The 18,206-nt window shown below is 33.7% G+C and overlaps 3 protein-coding genes across 4 annotated transcripts; 1 reads left to right on the top strand and 2 right to left on the bottom strand.

The window, feature by feature from the left end:
- Positions 1-3,518, bottom strand: LOC106175759 (uncharacterized). 2 transcript variants are annotated; one of them, XM_087001218.1, is made up of 9 exons: positions 3,403-3,518; positions 2,706-2,827; positions 2,424-2,511; positions 2,212-2,280; positions 1,916-2,000; positions 1,437-1,564; positions 1,016-1,086; positions 723-778; positions 1-434 (listed from the first exon to the last, which is right to left on the bottom strand). In XM_087001218.1, the coding sequence occupies exons 1-9, from the start codon at positions 3,412-3,414 to the stop codon at positions 322-324; spliced, it is 744 nt and encodes a 247-aa protein (XP_086857344.1). In that variant the 5' UTR covers positions 3,415-3,518; the 3' UTR covers positions 1-321. The 2 variants fall into 2 exon arrangements, with proteins under 2 accessions (XP_086857344.1, XP_013413348.2); XM_013557894.3 differs by having other exon boundaries at positions 1,461-1,564.
- LOC106175761 (uncharacterized) lies at positions 3,422-10,333 on the top strand. The gene is made up of 11 exons (XM_013557896.2): positions 3,422-3,574; positions 3,698-3,788; positions 4,308-4,443; positions 4,942-4,995; positions 5,592-5,663; positions 5,862-5,948; positions 6,585-6,633; positions 6,939-7,006; positions 8,431-8,490; positions 8,686-8,740; positions 8,981-10,333. The coding sequence occupies exons 1-11, from the start codon at positions 3,532-3,534 to the stop codon at positions 9,046-9,048; spliced, it is 783 nt and encodes a 260-aa protein (XP_013413350.2). The 5' UTR covers positions 3,422-3,531; the 3' UTR covers positions 9,049-10,333.
- Positions 10,334-11,655: 1,322 nt separating this feature from the next.
- Positions 11,656-17,913, bottom strand: LOC106175762 (max dimerization protein 1). The gene is made up of 6 exons (XM_013557897.2): positions 17,723-17,913; positions 17,506-17,593; positions 16,200-16,229; positions 15,293-15,407; positions 14,911-15,106; positions 11,656-13,665 (listed from the first exon to the last, which is right to left on the bottom strand). Exons 1-6 carry the CDS (start codon positions 17,775-17,777, stop codon positions 13,547-13,549), a joined length of 603 nt encoding a protein of 200 aa, XP_013413351.1. The 5' UTR covers positions 17,778-17,913; the 3' UTR covers positions 11,656-13,546.
- Between the last annotated feature and the right edge of the window lie 293 nt (positions 17,914-18,206).

Genomic DNA, 18,206 nt, shown 5'->3' with positions numbered 1-18,206 from the left:
TTATATGTACATTCAGATTTATTAGTTTATTTAAAAATAAGGATTTTTATGTTCTTGACATTTTGCAATGGTGAAACATCCTTCAAAAAAAGTCAAGCATCATGACGTATTGAGTGAGCTAACTGTTACGCTCTATAATGTTATCAACCCAATTCAAGTACAGGGACTGGCCACTGTGGTGACATACAAACCCTCCAGAAACATACCTATAAAATTTCTATTTCACAAGATAACTGATAACTATTTCAATGGACTAGTCTTTCACGGCCATTTGAAATATTTTTTTTAAAAGTTTTCACATCAGTTTTGTCTGGATTGTAGCTAAGTTTTCCCCTTCTGGTATTTTCTCTTCCCCGTCTGGGCACCTCGTTTCCGTAAATTGTGTGGTTTAGGGTCTGTCTCATTTTGAGCATTATTACTCTTTTCTGCAAAATCTGAAAAATAAAAATAAAAACAACATGAATATAACCTAAAACAAGATATTTCACGTCCTTTCAATTTTTTAATATGATTTACTCCACCATGAGCAGTGTTTTTAGGTCATTTCCAAATGCTGAAAGGTTTCTGTATTATGTCTGAGAGATTTAAAATTTTAAAAAATGAAGATTTTGCACGCAGGTCTCACATAACACAGCATACTAAAAATCTGTAAATTGACACTGATAAGGATAATATATTTGATTGTGCTTAAATCAAATAAGTCACAACTACTGCATCCTCACCTAGGAAATCTAATGGAGGCTCTAGCAGGGAGTCCCTTTGACTCTGGACAAACCACCTGAAACAAGATGAAATATAAAATCTTCACAGATAGCTAAATGATTCGTGATTGATACATTTTATTTCTAAAAAACCTTTTTTCATCCAATTAAACCTTTTTTCATCCAATAAACCCTTTAAAATGACATCCCCATGTGCTCATAGTAGTTGTTCAGTTTAATTGTGTTCCTGAACAATTCACTAGCTGCAGTACTTTATTGCATGTCTTTATTTTCTAGAAATGACAATAACTTGCCTTTGCAAATGAGCCAACCCAAGACCAATTCCTGCAAATACAACCACCAAACACAGCTGCAGGATGAAAGTCTGGAAAAACAGACATCAAATATAGCTAAACCTGTATAATGGGACTAGCATATGCAAGTAGTATGAATATAACAGAGAATTTTATATAAAGAGATCTATGTTAATTTACACACTGGTAATGCAAATGCCAATTACAGAATGGTATTGCAAAAATTGCATTATTATATTGTATTGTACAAGGTCATGATAACCTACAGTATGTACCAAAACAGAAATAAATTCAAATAAATTGAATTTAATAGTTTGCAAAGGGTTTATTAAAAGCTTCAAAATATTAATTAGAGCAATCAAACTTTTGTTTTGTATAAAACATTAACTAGGCATAATGAGGATAATATGTGTGTTCATACATGATATATACTGATGTGACCAACCTTTCCCAGCAATGGCGTCTTGGCTAGAAATAGGTCCCCCAATACAATGAGCAGACCCACTAAAACCCCGCCTCCTACACCCAGCCAGGGCAGACGTTGCTGGGCTGAAACAACAATTACATCAATAAGATGAAGCAAACCTTCAATTTAAAACAGGTGGGTCTTGAAAGTTTGAAAATCTGAAACAAAGACTACAAAATTAATATGCACACAGTTGCAATGTATGGTATGTCTGCTTGCTAACTATTGACAAAAACTAACAAACAATGAATTTCTCTTTTTTTATTTTCAAAACAAAAACATTCATTTTCTCAAGGATATTATAGGAAAACCCAAAGGATCATTGAATTTTTCCATTAAGTGAAGTAAATAAATCAAACAGAAAGGTTCTTTTCTTAGAACTGGGTAAGTCAAGAAGTTTGGTGTTAACAGTACAGTTGTTTAAGGCTTTATACCTTTCATCTTTTTCACCAATTCTTTACTTGTCTTTTCTATGGCCTCTTTCAGAGTTTTATCTTCTGAGTCCAAGGAATATGCTCTCTATTAATAAAAGTAATAAATAAAAAATTGCCAATATCAAACAATAGTTTCTTTTGGCTTCATACTAACAATCTTAACTTTCACTATATTTTATTCTTTAATAATTAGATTTTATCTGAATTATCAAGTCAAACAAACAGCGCATTCAGACTCTGATGTAATTAAAACCTTCATCTATTATGGTCCCCTTATTTTGGTAATTACAACTCACCTTGTAAGACATGTATGCTGTCTCATAATGCTCCGTGTGGAATTCTACTTCACCTTTCCTGAAGTATCCCTTTAATAAAAGTCAGAAATTACTGATTCATTTTATTACCAGGATTGTACAGTTGAAGAAAGTCAAAAACTTCATTTGTAACCTATTTCAAAAGTATTTCAAAATGTCAATCTACTAGTTCCTAATATGTACGGCATTTTTACCTTTGGCCAATCTGGTTTCAGACGAATTGTTTCAAAGGCATCTTGTAAAGCATGGTAATACTGCTGAATTTTCAAAAAAGCCATGGACCTAAAATGAATTATTTCAGTCAGGGTAAAAAGATAAATGGGGTCAGCTAAATTAAAAATAATAATAATAAAAATTGTTAAAGTTCACCAGCAAGAATAAAAAAAATATATAATTTTCTGATTTTTGAATACATAAATGAATATCTAAATTGAAAAAAAAAAAAAAAAAATAATAATAATAATAATAACCCCTACCTGTTACTGTATAGTTTGTAATCATTTGGTTGTATTTTGATGGCATGGCTATAGTGTAAGATAGCCTCTTCATATTTCCCAGCTTTAACACACTCATTACCCTGTTCTTTTAAAGACTCAGACTGAAAGAAATAAAGTTCACACACACTGTAAATTGAAAAGAAAAATGAATTTTTCTACCTGTAACAGTGCATAGATTTGGAGAGAAAATCACTGACATTTCTAGTTTTACACACCAGTAAGAAAACGTACATCACAAAAATAAAAATAAAAAATCAATCTTGAAATGACAATCAATACACAGAAATATTTGATGCTCAAAATTGCAGGCAGATATTACCATTTAGGTATACCTTGGTATGTATGGGGGTAGGGGGGGGGAAGCACATAATGCAATGCCATTAAACACCACAGGACTGTGAAATCTGTTTAAAAAGGGTAAATTGTGTCATTTGTGTACTGTGTTGCTGGTGAGGAGGTGCAGTATAACATTCATATTGATGAAAAATTTAATTCACTGATATACCACTACTTCATAAGGTCAACATATAGAACTATAGTACATCCAGTAACTACACTGCAGTAGTAGCAAGCTGCATGGCCCATGGTGTAGCGTTTTCATTATTTATACAGCTCATTTTCTCACCCAAAATACTCATATTCCTCTCTACTTAATTAACAATTCAGATCTGAATACCTTGGCATCCATGGTTGTGTAGAAAGCAAGTATCAGTCAACACCGACTCATGTCATATGAATGCACAGCCAGTTTCATGCTTTCGTTTAAATAGGTCAAATAAAGTGAAGGTCAAATGAATGCAGGAGCATGGCGGAGATGAATAAGTCCGAGCTGCGGCGAAGTATAGGAGGTAAACAAAACACTTTTACGCTATGTTTTCATTCACCTTATACATAGCTATGTGAGGACATATCATAGTCCATGAAGTTGAACTTGTGTGCAATGTTTTAATGTGTAAAATTTGTGTTTTCAGAGATCTTGAAAGGCGCTGATCTCTCCTCATTGTCATCAAAGAAGGTCCGAAAACAGCTTGAAGAAAAATATGAAGTGGATCTCACGGAGAGGTAAGTTAAATGTCATAGTCAAGTTTACCTAGTTTGATTTCAAACCACTGTAAAAGCAGTTTTAAAAAAGTGTGTTTGTGTATTTGTTTGCGCGGGGGCATGCACATGTAACTGTATTCTGTATGTGCTTGTATGTTTGCGCGTGCTTAGAGATTGACTTGGAAAGAGAGACGGAGAAAAAATATGTTCATGGTTGGAGAGGCCTAGAAATGCGTTAATTTACCACAGGAAAGGCTCACCAGTAAATACACATATTTTACCATTGCAGTAGTTTTCATGTGATTATATAAATTATAATTGAGACAAAAATCCCAAGTTTTGAGAAGAAATTTATCTGAAATATTTGGTATTGAATTCTCAAGGTATCATATTCAATATAAAAAAGCAAAGAAACTATTCTTCAAATTATTATAAATATGATAGCAAACTGTAGTCTAACTGAAAGGCAGACAAAAGCAAAAAGAAGAAAGCTTTGGAACAACATAGTAATAGTTGCCATATAATTACTTTTGTTTTCAGGAAAAAAGAAATAGATGAAATTGTAATGGATATGATCACAAACTCCAGTCAAACAGAAAGCCAAACAGAAACTGAAGAAGAAAAAGTTGTTGAACAGAATGGGACAAAAGAAGAGTCAAGTTCTGATGATGAGGCAGTAAGTGCATATTTTATTCAAGATATACATGTTTAAAAAAATGAGACAAAAAAGTCAAGTTCTGATGATGAGGCAGTAAGTACATATTTTATTCAAGATATACATGTTTAAAAAAATGAGACAAAAAAGTCAAGTTCTGTTGATGAGGCAGTAAGTACATATTTTATTCAAGATATACATGTTAAAAAATTAGACAAAAAAGTCAAGTTCTGATTATGAGGCAGTAAGTACATATTTTATTCAAGATATACATGTTAAAAAAAATGAGACAAAAAAGTCAAGTTCTGATGATGAGGCAAAAGAAGTAGATATTTTATTTATGATATACATGTTTAAAAAAAAAACAAAAAATTAAAGATTTGTGTGTTGTGTTACAAGGGATAACATTTGAGTCCATTTCTCCTTGAGTTACAGCTAGCTAACATATACAGAATATTTGTCACATATTGACTGAAATGATCCCAGCCATCCAGCGTAACTGACCTTTTGTTTCTATAGCCAGATCCAGAGCCAGTGGCTAAGAAGAAAAAGACAGCTACCCCAGCCAGAAAAGTAAGATTTTATTTAATTGCCCCAACAGATGACAAACTCATAATAATAATAATAATAATAATAATAATAATAATAATAATAATAAGCAGACCAGAAATGATGAAAAGAAAGAAAAAAACATTGTAAATAAGGGGGTAAATATGATTAGTAACAAGTTATCAATTGATATTTAAGTTGAAGTACTTTACACTGCATACTTTTGATGTTTTGAATTTCAAATGTTTTATTTTTTATAGTGAAGCCTTTACATAGGTTTCTGAACTATATACTTATAAATGGGTTTGTTTGTTACATTTTGTTGTTGAACAGTTTCATAAGCTACAGTATGTAGTATCAATAGATATGTAGAAGTTATAGCTTGGGGAAATAAACTGATTGTTAACTAGTCAATCATTGATCTGCTTACTGTCAGACATCAACAGGAAATGGGGCTTTGGTAGATGTGACTGCCTATCGTACCCCCTAAGTGTGCATAGTCAGACTTCCCCCCCCCCCTCCTTTGACCCCTTCCTGGGGAGTTGTTAATTTATTAGCTGGTGAAATATCAGCTATTTGCAAAATAACACTTACATTTCCTTTGTTTCATTTTACTTTAGAATACCAAACCCTCCACACCAAGCAAGAATTCCTCAGAAGATGAAGACGACGACGACAATGATGATGATGGGGTAGTTAAATACAGTTAACTGTTGATGTAATGTGTTAGAATCTCAGATTTTGAGAGGATAGTAAGTTTGATTCAATTTTATGTTTACCAATTGATGGAAAGTCATTTTGAAATGCCTATGTCTGTAAGAGAAACTTAGAAAGATTGACTTTTGACCAGAAAGCTATTTTTGTACAATTTCCTATCGATTTCTTTATAGGTAGATGATGAAAAATTGGCAAAGAAACTCCAAGAAGAAGAATCTGCAGGAAGAAGAACCAGAACAAGAGCAGTGAAAAGAAACCCAGTAAGAAAATTGTGCATAATTATCAATTTGCTATTGCAAAATCTTTAGTAGACTCTTTGAGCTCTGTTACTAAAAGAAATTGAAAATACTGCTGAAGTTTTGGAAAGGAGTAATGTGAAAAAAGCAAAATGGGATCAACCTTATCATATATTGACATTGAGATGTAACACTATTATTCTCTCTAAATAACGCTCAAATACCACTTAGTGACTTACAGAATTTAAGGAGGATTTAATTGTGATGATACATATACATTATATTGAAAAAACCCACATTATTGCAGGTGCCCCATTTACTTGTTGAGGATGGGACGGGGGGGGGGGGGGGGGTAGGGTTAAAACTGTCATAGGTAGATACCACAAAGTAACATTATTCTTGTGTTAAACATGTCTACTGAATGGTTTTGGTTTCAAAACTTTCAGAGAAGGTAACTGTACAAATTAAATACATTTACAACAACTATGGACTCTCTTTTAAACTAATAACAAAACTGTGGATTTCCAGACATGTTAGATGTCAAAAAATGGTTTAAAAAGAATTTGTATTTGTAATAGATTAATTTTTTATTGGAGTGCTATTTTACTTTTATTGTCTTTTCTATTCAGAGTAAATGATGTCAGTAACTATTCTTTTTAGCCAAAAGCTAAACCAAAAAGCACAGAAAAGAAAAAGGGAAGCAAACCAGGTAATAATTTACATAAAGATTTACTTGAATCATATTTTACTGGTCTAATAATACCACAGATGTTTGTTTATAAAGTTAAGTTCATCATGTATATCATGTCCAATTATCACCTTGGTCAGCTGTTATTAGAAAATATGCAAGAAAGGAAAGAATATCAATTTTGGGCTATAATTAAAAATAAAAACAATCAAAATAAAAACGTCTTAGTAATGTGACAACCTTGTTACTGCGAATATGGTGGAGTCAAATGTCTTACTATCTTTTATGTGTTGATGTAATAATCTGAGGTGTTTCCTTTCTACCAGGACAGTCCAGGTACAGCAAACCATGTCAGCTATCTCCAGACCTGGCTGCCATTGTAGGAACAGATAAGGTAGCATTGTTGTAGAACTTAAACTTATTACCAGTATTATCTAGTCTGTCATGTATTTCCTTACTTTGAAATCTCTTTTTATGGGTGAGATTCTTAACTTCAACCTTGAATCATAATAGATGAAAGAAAATGCTCTCATTAGTTGTTTAAGATCAAAATTTAATGAATAAATAAATAGATGGATGAATAAAACAAAATAAAAATTAAAACTACGCCTAATTAATCCAAATTGCACAAGAGAGGAAATTCCATATTTGTCATTTAAAGTTCGTAATTAAAAAAATAAAATAAATAAAGCAAGTGTTATGGTTACTGAAGTGTGATTAAAGACAGTCTCATTACAAAGATATATTCATTAACACTATTTAGTTTTACACACGGGCTTATAATGCCAAAAGACTGTATTTTATTGGAATAATAGAAATTACCGGAGATGTGTTCTTATATTTTGAATGAATGGAAAAGACGTTCACATTTAGAGAATAAAAGCAAAAAATGTAATCAAACTATAAAGTGGAGTTTTTTATGGCATTAAATTGGTCCCCTTGCCTTTTGTTTCCCATGTTTTACCTTGGTGTACATGTAAACTTACTTGATTGTTATTCAAGGGGGGAATAAAGCATGCAAATAGGCTGCTTGTCAGTCATCAAATTATCAAAGAAAGGAAATTAAAGCTGAGTTATTATAAATTTGCCGAAGACTCAGTGACTAGATGAAGTTGTCCAGATAATAGGTAGATAATTATAGCATTTGGTCAGCTTGACTCCACACCAACCCTTCCTGTCTATCTATTCTGATATTAGTCTTGTGTGATAGTACATTGTTAGATCTTAACTAACAGTGTCTAATTGTAATACATGTAGGAGTGTTGTTTGTCTTTGGCTCTATTCCCATAGATTTTAGATCGATCTATCCCTGCGGGGAGTCTCACTAGATTACTTTCAGATAATCCGACTTAAATGTCCGTCCTGCCTACTACAAACTGTAAGAGGGTAATTAACTTTCGTGTCTGCCCGGCTGACAGCTATTTAGCGTGAACCCCCAGGGAGTTAGGTCGATCTAAAGTAGGTCGATCTAATCTATGGAAATGGGGTGTTTATGTTTATCTGCTCTTGTTAACTTCCTCATTTCTCATTAGTATGTGGGAAATGAAAAATATATGGTGAAAACCACATTTCTCTTTAATATGATATTTGTAAATAATTCTATACAGTTTTTGGTTGCAAACATTTAAAGTTCTCTATTTCTAAAATGTAATTGTTAATATACGTGTTCTTTTTAGTGTTCTCTTGCATATAACATGGTTTTAAAGTTAATATACGTGTTCTTTTTAGTGTTCTCTTGCATATAACATGGTTTTAAAGTTAACATACGTGTTCTTTTTAGTGTTCTCTTGCATATAACATGGTTTTTAAATTTTGCAGCTTCCTAGGAAAGATGTAGTAAAGAGGATGTGGGAGATTGTAAAGGAAAGAAAACTGGAGGTATGTCCTGTATTTTTTTGGCAAATTTTATTCTGAATCAAATCTTATGATAATTTTGAAAAGGAGATGATTTTTATCTGAATTAATCACTGTATGGTCATTTGATCACCTCATATTAAGAGATGTCATTTATACTACTTTCATTTGTGATATGAAGCTGTTAACTGGAACTGCTGTTTTCTTTTCTTTTCTTAGGATCCCAAAAATCGTCAGTTCATGGTTTGTGATGAAGAGATGCAGAAATTGTTTGGTAAGTCTTCATAAGATTGACATAGTAATCATTGATCTTTAAGTAGATATCTGTTAAAGTCATTGAATTGTAAACTTTCTTGTCCAACACAGTTGTGTTCTAAGTTAGATTACAGGTTAAGTAATTCATCTTTGTCAGTGCTTTGGTTTGCAATTTCATCATATTAATATTTTTTGAGTGCAACCTCTAATGTGAAACTGACAGACCATGTTTATATTGCTTTCTTATTCTTTGTTTTAGGTCGTAAAAGAGTGCGAACATTTGGTATGATGAAGTATCTCAACACACATATCTGGGATGCTAACTGATGCATTTCAGGTTTTTTTTCTTGTGGACTGAATACATTATGCAAGTGGAATTTGTATATAAGGGGACTTAAGGAACACAAAGCTCTGGCGACATTTTTGCAGTCCCAGTATTCCCAGATAAAAATGACTGGATAAAGTGCCTGCAGACTGAACTGCAAGCAACATCGTTCATTCCCAGCACAATGGAACACCTCAGAATCTAAACTCCTGGCATTACCATATCTGTTTTATGTGATGTCATACCTTGAATGGGACATATGGAAAAAAATAATCAAAGACTCGTAAATTGGAGAATTGACTTATATGTTACATAAGACTTTGGCTAATGTATATTTAAAATATTATTGATCTTGAAAGTCTGAACCGCAACATATTTGCTTACATTATCTTCTGTTGACCAGAAATGCAGAAATTTGAAGTTATATGCAATTTTGAACTTCACAGATCTCTCTTTTTACATGGGACTATTTTTTCAACATTTGACATTGATTGATGTTGACGAATGGAGTCCATCTGTAAGACCCCATTCCCATACCTAGATCAATCTAGTAGGATTGACCTATTTTCCAGGGGTTTCTCACTAAATTACCTTCAGCTTAAGCTGCTCTTATGTCTGGCATGCCTACTGAAGCTGTTAGGGAGCAACTAACTATCATTTAACAGCTTCAGTATGTGTGCCAGACATCTATGCTGCTTAATCTGAACGCAATTTAGCGAAAATCCCCTCGGAGATGAGTCTATCCTGCTAGTTCAATCTAGGTGTGGGAATTGGGTCTAAATTACAGACGAAAGTCTGTATTGAAATTTTAGCTGTTCAAACCTTGCTTTATGCAAGTATATGACAGCTTGTGCATGGCATGCATAACTGACTTAGAATACTTATAGGTTGTTTTTTGTTAAAGATAGTTTTGTTAATATGGATTTTTGATTTTAAAATTATGGTAGAACATTTAAAGTTGTGCAAACAGCAGTCCAGTTTGTATTTTCATCATGTTAATGCTCTCTGTTTTTTGAGTGCAGCTTCTTATGCAATATTGAGACCATTTAATCATTTTTTCCTTCATGTTTTTGCATTAGTGCTTCATGGAGAAGTAAATGTTTCCAATGTTTTGTTCGATCTGCTCCATAGAACTAATTGATTGCCACAAGGCAATGAATGTTCTTGTATTCAAGATAGAAGCTGGAGTTGGGAGTTGTAGAATTGTCAGGACTAGCAATGCCATGCAGTGTGGATATATATATAAATTTGCTTAATAAAGATAATAAAAATATATTCTTCAAAAAAATTATTGCTGAATGTGGTCTATGGTATTTCCATCCTACCAACCAATTATTTTATCTTGTGGTAGTGGCCATAAATATGTCATTGTCACTGTGAACTTTAAGTGTTTTGGGTAACTATTATTCAAACCACGCATATTGCAGAGATGGGAAGACTTTAAACAATCAATACATTGTCAATGAATAAACGTCTTTGTCACTGAAACAAGCTTAATTGTTAGTATAATCTAAAGATGAATTTTATTTGGAGATGTTGCTACTTAACCCTGTCAAATGCCACCACACAGATTCAAGTGGCATAACTTGGAGATGTACCAAAGGATATAATTTCTTATTTTTCAAATATGATATTTCAACAGATATTTTCTGTTTTCTTTCTGTTCTTTGTTTAACACTGTTATTTTATCCAACTCTCATTTAAATATATATGCTATTGCATGCACAGCAGAAATGCAGCATACATTACTGTTCCTAGACAGACTTTTACTAACTGGAGGGCAGATAAATAGGTCAAATTTACAACCAGAAATTAGAAGGCACAGTTTTTAAGCTTGCTTTGGCTGACCAAGTGCTTAATCTGGTGCATCTTTTGCATGTGGACTTTATTTGAGTGGTATAAGAAACCGGTAGTAGTGATTTATGTGTTTTAGGGAATCTACACACCTTCCGTATGTAACTTTAACAATTTTAACACTACAAATTGTTGGGACTTTAACAGTTACTTACTTTGTTTTAAAAAGGTGATAGTTATGCAGCATATAGTTTCATGAGAAGTTAATAAACGGTATAAGGAAAACAATAACATTACAAGTGGATGGATTTTTCTTAAACATTGGTGTAAACCTTGTAATTGAGATGGAATTGATCATTTTGTATATCAGACTTCCCCATCTGCTTAATAGCCCAATCACTGCCACTTGGTTGTTATATTATTATATATATAGTGGTTATGTCTTATTTAAACTGAAGTGTAATCTTAGAATTCTAACAAAAGATGCCGACTTCAGTTATCTTAATTATACACTGTCAAAGGAACAGGGGAAAGATTTCATCTAGTGTTATTTGAATTACATCCTGTTAGTTTAATTTAATATTATGCAGTCAAAATTCCTTTTTCATAATGTATTCAGATAATTTGGCCATTTTATCCAAGACACTAAAAACCTTTAGGCAAGATTCAAAATCCTCCTGCAGTCATTCAAAGGTCATTGTAAAATCAGTTTCTTTCCAAGAAAGTTTTGAGCAAGAAGCCCATGGCAAGTTTGATGGCAGTTGCTTTTCAAAAGTGCAGATCTAAACATCTCCCAGGGAAGAAAAAAAAACATATACTGAAATAAAACTTTATTCTATTCAAGATGAGAATGAGAACAACATTGTTATCTATATACACATCTTTAGCATAAAAATGTAAGGTAAATTTCACTTTGGGGTACCAGTATCTCCTCAATGTGCATGGACATTGTAAATATCATGAGGAGATGTGGCTGGTTCCAGTCCATTACCTGGTAAGTTTTAAAATGTCTAAAAATCTTCAGAGTCCCATTCTTTCAGTCAAAATCATTTAAAAATTTTACATTTCACTCGTCTACAATACAGCTAGTTGGACAAAGATTGCACTAATACATACTAAAAGCCATTCATGCTGTAAAACTAAAAACATTCACTTGTTCCAACCAGTTCAGCACAAGTCCCTGCAAATGTCTGGTGTATGTTCTGCTGGGACATTTTATGATTAGCACCAGTAACTTAAATAACTAGAAGCAAAGCTTAGAATTACTTTGTTCAGAATAGCTGGCATAGATGTTATAGTCTTACATGACCCTGCTTCTCAGAAGTTAATGGAACCATGCACAACATCATCAGAGGGTTTTCACATTCAATGAAACCCCAACATGCAATAAATTATTTGTAGCCCTGCTCAATGCAAACAAAACAACTATACATTCATATATAAATAGGCATTTTAAGGTGAATTAACACAAGAAGTGCAGGATTAATTTGATTCAGAAACAACAGCTTATTACACAATCTACATGCCAGGGACTAAACTGATTACACCTTGGGAGACAATTCTCTGTACAAAATGTTAAGATGATCTAGCCCAACAGCAGGGTAAATCCAAACATGACATTGAAAAACTCTCGCCTTCATAATTTTGCAGATAGTCCTTTTGGCATACACTTTGCCTATCAGTCACATTTCCACACCTTTCAGGTAAAATAAACATTCACACAAAATAAAAAGTGGTTCATGTAGAGTTTCAGTGCTTGAATTCAACCCACGAAAAAGCTTGGTCTCTCAATCTGAAGGACCATGGTAAAAGCTGCCTATCAACATAACACAGATTCAAATAGATACATTTGTGGGTTTAACACGTTAATGAAAAGGCAAGTCAATTAGCTGACTTTGCAAGTTGTAACTCATCTTCCTGAAATAATCAAGAATTAACAGGTAGTAATAATAAAGTTTTAATCTTTCATACAATATTATGTAATTCAACATAAATCTCAATAAACTTAGCATATTCATTCAACATGAAATAATAACTATCAGTTGAAGTACCAAATACTAGGTCTACCAGTATAATAATGATACCAGATAATAGCAGTAATAATGATAACATAATAATATTGTGATATGGCATTCCCTCCATCTGGTTCTACCATGGCTTAGCTTAGCCTCCTAGCAATGCAAGAGTTTGAGCACTTAATGGCATTCAGGAGTTGGTTCAAGTGCTCTGAGATCATGATGGCTGGAGCTTTCTTCCATTTTTGTTGACATTACGTATCCAACAGTGCATTCAGCTTTTCAATATCACACTGCACACACTCTTCTGATTTCCTTCACAGGAAATAAAGCGAGGTAACAGAAGAGTGCATGACACTGGAAGAGGCGATCAGTAATCAGATGGGCGATGAACACCTGGCAGTGAGAGATGTAATTTCACTAGATTGACTCAAATCTTTGGCCCCAAGTCAACACATATTGAAGGATGGAGTCGACTGATACTGCACATTTAGCCAATGCATCATCTTTTATCTTGAATTCCGATTTCATCTTATTGGCAAGCTGTGATGACCATAGTAGGACTAGAATGAAATGCTGAGATACCTCAAGATGAGAATACTTCCACTTTTTTTTCTTTCTTTTTTTTCTTCACATTTTCCCCATTTTCTTATGCATCCAAGTTTACGCTGTACATCACTGTATGTGAGCATCATACAGCCAGGTTGTGGATGCTAGAGTTCACAGTACAGCCATCACTGCCACTCCCAATGCTGCTGTGGTCATCTGTGTCACTATTAGAACTATTATAGCCCAGGATGTCGACCTCATCTGAAAAGAATAAATGTAACAAACATTCAATGCTAGTAATGAAGTGTGCATTTCATAATCTTAATAAGATATTTTTTGGCGCAAAACTCCCATGGTAACAGGTATGTACTCTTATTGCAGGAAACCTCAGCTCCACATACTGAAACCACAAAAGTTCGAATAAAAAACAATTATCCTACACCCAGCACTCTGAACAAAAGGATAATTGCACTTGTATTTTACTTGCACACTCAACTGTATTTTCACAGGCTTAGGTGTGTTCATCCTATTGTTCGAAGTGCCAGCCGTGGGATAACTCAGTTACAAATACTCGTCGTCCACTGTATGCAATACGCAAGGGCTGCACCTTGATATAATAAGGCTCTTGTTTGTCACATACAGTGGATGACTCGTGTTGCAACTAGTACTTAAGACTACACTAAAGACTGCAACCCCTTCCACACGTATTCCCCCCCCCTCCCCCCGTAATTTTGGAAGTGAATGGTCATTCAATGACTGAGACCAAGATTACAGATTTCTCGAGCTACAGTCCCCTCTAAAAGCTTAAATTTTTTCTATTTGCCATGATAAAAAGGAACAGGGCTTCACTCCAAACAAAGTTATTAGTATTCCATACTTGATGTGCACATCACCTGGCTCCAAGCCTTTATAGATTAATATTCATTTCCTGACCCATGCTTTTAATTGTCACCAGGCCAAATGTCCTCAGGTAAGTATAATTATCACCTCAAGACTTCAGTTAATTACAGGTGGCCTGACCTTTGACAGGTTTGTCAATCTAACAGCTCTATAATATTGGAGAGCCTCCAGGTGCAAATGGTCAGATAAGCAATGACATGGAATTATTTGTCTCCTGCTTTGTCCATATTTCATGATTGTACTCAAAAGCCCCCCTGAGGGTTTTGATAAACTACTGAACTATGCACTACTTGCAGTCAACTTAAACACACAAGCACAAAAGGAACAGCGGTAATGTGATACCCAATTCTAATTTTAGACTTCAACAGTAATAGAAAAGAGGTCAGTCAACTACTCAAACTTCATTACAAAAAGAAGGCCAAAGAATAAGCTATTAATCTTGTACTGGTAAGTCCCAATAAACTAAGCTACACTGTCAGAACTTCTACAGCCTTATTGAACAACACTGTGACTAAAAATGTAAAACTGACATTTTCTCTACCTGTTTTGGTAAAAAAATTAACACAACTAAAAAACAATTTTTTGTGATGAGCACATTTGGCTTACCTGATTCACAAGAGTCTGAGGCATTTGACACATTGGAGACTGTTGAAGTACTACTTTCACTGATACTTCTTTCTGAATTTTTTCGTGTCCTCCAGGACCCTTTAGTTAAAAGTTCTAGTCTCCTTTTTAGGTGACGCTGTTCCCTGAGCATATTTTCCTTTTGTATGTTATACTTCCTCTCCTTTTCTTCCAGTGCCTGAGCCAAGAATAAAGCAAAAATTTGCAACTTGCTTATACACCTGTCTCTAATGCATATCTCCAAATGGTGCCACTTTCTTCCATTGTAAACAATCAGATAAATCAATGAAACAAACACAGATGTTTACTTATTTCACGTTGTGTACACTATTAAAGGCTTCTCTGCACCAACAAAGCAGCATACCTTGATAAAGGCTTTGGATTTGGTCAACAGTCCTAGTGTTGTGTGTCTAGTAGCTTCTGGTCCCACCGGGACTATTTCTTTTAACAATTCCAGGCTCTGACGCAAGTGTGCCCGCCTTCAAAAAAAATTTTCTTCAATGAGCAAATTAGGACAAGACATCAAATCATAATAAGTTATAGTTTGTAATTACCAATATGGTCTCTTTTTCAATCACATAGATCAGTTTCCATTTTGAAAATTTTTAACTATTCAACCACAAAAATATTGTAACCATTTCTAGACTATCTCTGTAAAGTTCATTTTACTTAAAAATTATGCATTTCAATTTTTTCTTTAAATATTTCTGTATATAATAGATATATAAAGATACATAAACATTCTTATTAAGGCAGAAAAAAAAAATTCAAGTAAAAATTCAACCCCTCAGTACATTTCTTCTAGTACCTTTTATGTTGTGCACACTAAAATGCCCAGTCTTTATGACCTCAATTTGACCTTACATGGTACATGCATTATGCAGAACACCCATGTCCTTGTAATACCTTTGAATCACCTCTTTCTCCACCACATCCTACGTAATAATGCCATTTTCAATGTGGGAACCAGAAACCCGCCACTGATACACAATGATGGCCTAACTATAACTTACAATTTAGTAAATGTATCCCACGTTTCAAAATAACACAATCAAATGGCAAAGAGGGGGGAGGGGGGGTAAAAAAAGACTTTTGTTATGAAATAATCCATTCTGAATCATAACTTGATCCAGGTTTAAAGCCATTTTTTAAGTAGGGTTAACTAAGGCAGTAAAAAAAATTTTTTCTGAAATATTGTAACTTGCTGGAACTGTCACATCAATAATGCATAACATATTATTAGAAGAATCAATATTAGAAAACTCTCTCACCTGTTCTTTTCCAGCTCATTATGCGTAGACCTGAAAGTAAAATCTCAATAATCTTAACAAGCATACATATATATAGGTATAAAAAATATGTATAACAAATATAAACACTACCTATTTACTTAACACTCCGAGGCAATGTTGGGTGACTCAACTTAAAGCTAAGGATTTGTTGTTTACTTAATCTAGGATATGCACCCTATTTTCAGGCAACAGTCCAATAAGCTGTCAATTTCCTATAGCTGTTCAGTTACACTGAAAGCATGCTTTTATGTGTCACCAGCACTGCCTCTGTGACAAATAGAAAATACCTGAATATTAATAGAACTGGTATCATTATTTCAATGAAACACATCATGTCATTAAAAATTTATGTGCAGTACCTTAAATAAAACTAATTTACTTGATAGTTCACCGAAATGACCAATAAGTTTGGGTTACAGAAGTTAATGAGTAATAAAATTTTATCCCTCAAACGATGTCTTCAAACTTCAATTAAGTTAATAAAGATAGAAACTATAAGAGTTTTTTAAAAACATTCTCATTATTTTCCAACCTGTAAAAATTCCTAACACATTTTGTGGAATACTTATGTTTCATTGGTTAAAGAAAAATAGTTAATTTTAATCAATTTATGAAACAAAATTTGATTTGATAAAAGAATAAAAGAAGTAAGAGTGACATTATATTAAACTTGTAAATATTAGGTGAAATAAAAACAGACTGCAAATCTTAATCAACCCATAGTTATGACTTATTTCAATATCAAAAATTTAAAGAGAGAGATATTTACGTGACATGGTGTTAGGGCGGCACAAAAAATCCACACTACATCATAACAAAACGATAACAACAGTTAATCCAGTTCCGATATGGCTTTTAATATTGATTAGGTGGTTATTAACCCAAACTGATGATATTCTCACGATGTTTTAGTTGTGAACAAAAGAAGACTAATCCAATAATTTCTTAAAATTTTAAGATAGATCTTCCAGCATTAACTGAAATTTAGATGTCAAAAATGGAAAAGCATTCCATAATAAAACTTCAAGATGGCGGCAATCGATTTCGCATATCCTGGCATATCACTTGCAAAATACTGCAACAAAAGTCCATTACTAAAGCTATTTACTTCATTAACACAAAGTTCAGTATATCAAATGTGTATGTCCTTGAAAATTTTGTTCCATCCAGGATGCATGAGAATGCTCTAAGGCAGTTGATCGTGACCGGAATCCGCCAAAATAAAATGGCGGGCGCTGTCAGCTGATTGTTGTTTATATTCGTAACCTCATCATTTCTTATTTACCTATTTCCCTGAGATTTCTTCGGTTTGGATTTCCTTTTCATATAGTCATCTGGCATTGGCATCGTCGTGGCATAGCCATGTTCTGCCTCTGGAATTCCAAAATAAAAATTTCTTGATAACCCTATTCAGCGTCTATAGGGGGAATTTTTGACAGCTTGTCAACGTGGCAACGTTTGCAAAAATTACACTATTTCTAACTCTGATTAGAGTATCTCACCTCTTTCCCTTCTCTCCAGATATTCTGCTGCCTGTAGAAGCTGAGCTATGCTCATGATGGATGAAAGCTTCGCTTTTTCTGGAATTTTTTAGTTGAAGTAAATTGGGACCTGCCTCCTGTCAAAATGGCTGACGTTGTTGTGGCTCGCGCAAATCGGCACGTTGAACGAACCGCAATGGTTTGTTTACACAAAATTGAATATTATAATGAAGCGGTCTTTCTGCAATTCTGATTGGCCAAGTTTGACGTTTAGCTATTTCATATGCTAATACATATGAAATTGGCCAATCAGAAGTTAATTCAAGAGACCACGTGAAAGTCATGCCTGATCATATGTTGCTACCACACCCCGAGAATGCAACACAACAAAACTCTTGTTTTCACATTCTAGTTCAAAAAGATGATATTTTTTTACTTATTTGTGTAAAAAGACATTAGTACAAGGTAATGGGTTTAGTAACATCGTTCCTATCGATCTGTAAGT

The sequence above is a fragment of the Lingula anatina genome, chromosome 1 (assembly GCF_051362555.1).
Source record: "Lingula anatina isolate TDL-2025a chromosome 1, LinAna3.0, whole genome shotgun sequence".
In the NCBI taxonomy this organism is placed as follows: Eukaryota; Metazoa; Brachiopoda; class Lingulata; order Lingulida; family Lingulidae; genus Lingula; species Lingula anatina.
This window is presented reverse-complemented; position numbering and strand designations above follow the sequence as displayed.

Excerpts from the sequence above, each read along its gene's own strand:
- LOC106175759 (XM_087001218.1), bottom strand. Across the intron at positions 2,512-2,705 it reads TACAAACTATACAGTAACAG|GTCCATGGCTTTTTTGAAAA; the intron begins GTAGGGGTTATT and ends AATTCATTTTAG. Across the intron at positions 1,087-1,436 it reads GTCACATCAGTATATATCAT|ACTTTCATCCTGCAGCTGTG; the intron begins GTATGAACACAC and ends CTGTTTTTCCAG.
- LOC106175761 (XM_013557896.2), top strand. The coding sequence starts at position 3,532 with ATGGCGGAGATGAATAAGTCCGAGCTGCGGCGAAGTATAGGAG. Across the intron at positions 4,996-5,591 it reads CAGCTACCCCAGCCAGAAAA|AATACCAAACCCTCCACACC; the intron begins GTAAGATTTTAT and ends ATTTTACTTTAG. Across the intron at positions 8,741-8,980 it reads AGAGATGCAGAAATTGTTTG|GTCGTAAAAGAGTGCGAACA; the intron begins GTAAGTCTTCAT and ends TCTTTGTTTTAG.
- LOC106175762 (XM_013557897.2), bottom strand. The coding sequence starts at position 17,777 with ATGAGCATAGCTCAGCTTCTACAGGCAGCAGAATATCTGGAGAGAAGG. Across the intron at positions 17,594-17,722 it reads TCTGGAGAGAAGGGAAAGAG|AGGCAGAACATGGCTATGCC; the intron begins GTGAGATACTCT and ends TTGGAATTCCAG. Across the intron at positions 16,230-17,505 it reads AAGAAATCTCAGGGAAATAG|GTCTACGCATAATGAGCTGG; the intron begins GTAAATAAGAAA and ends TTTTACTTTCAG.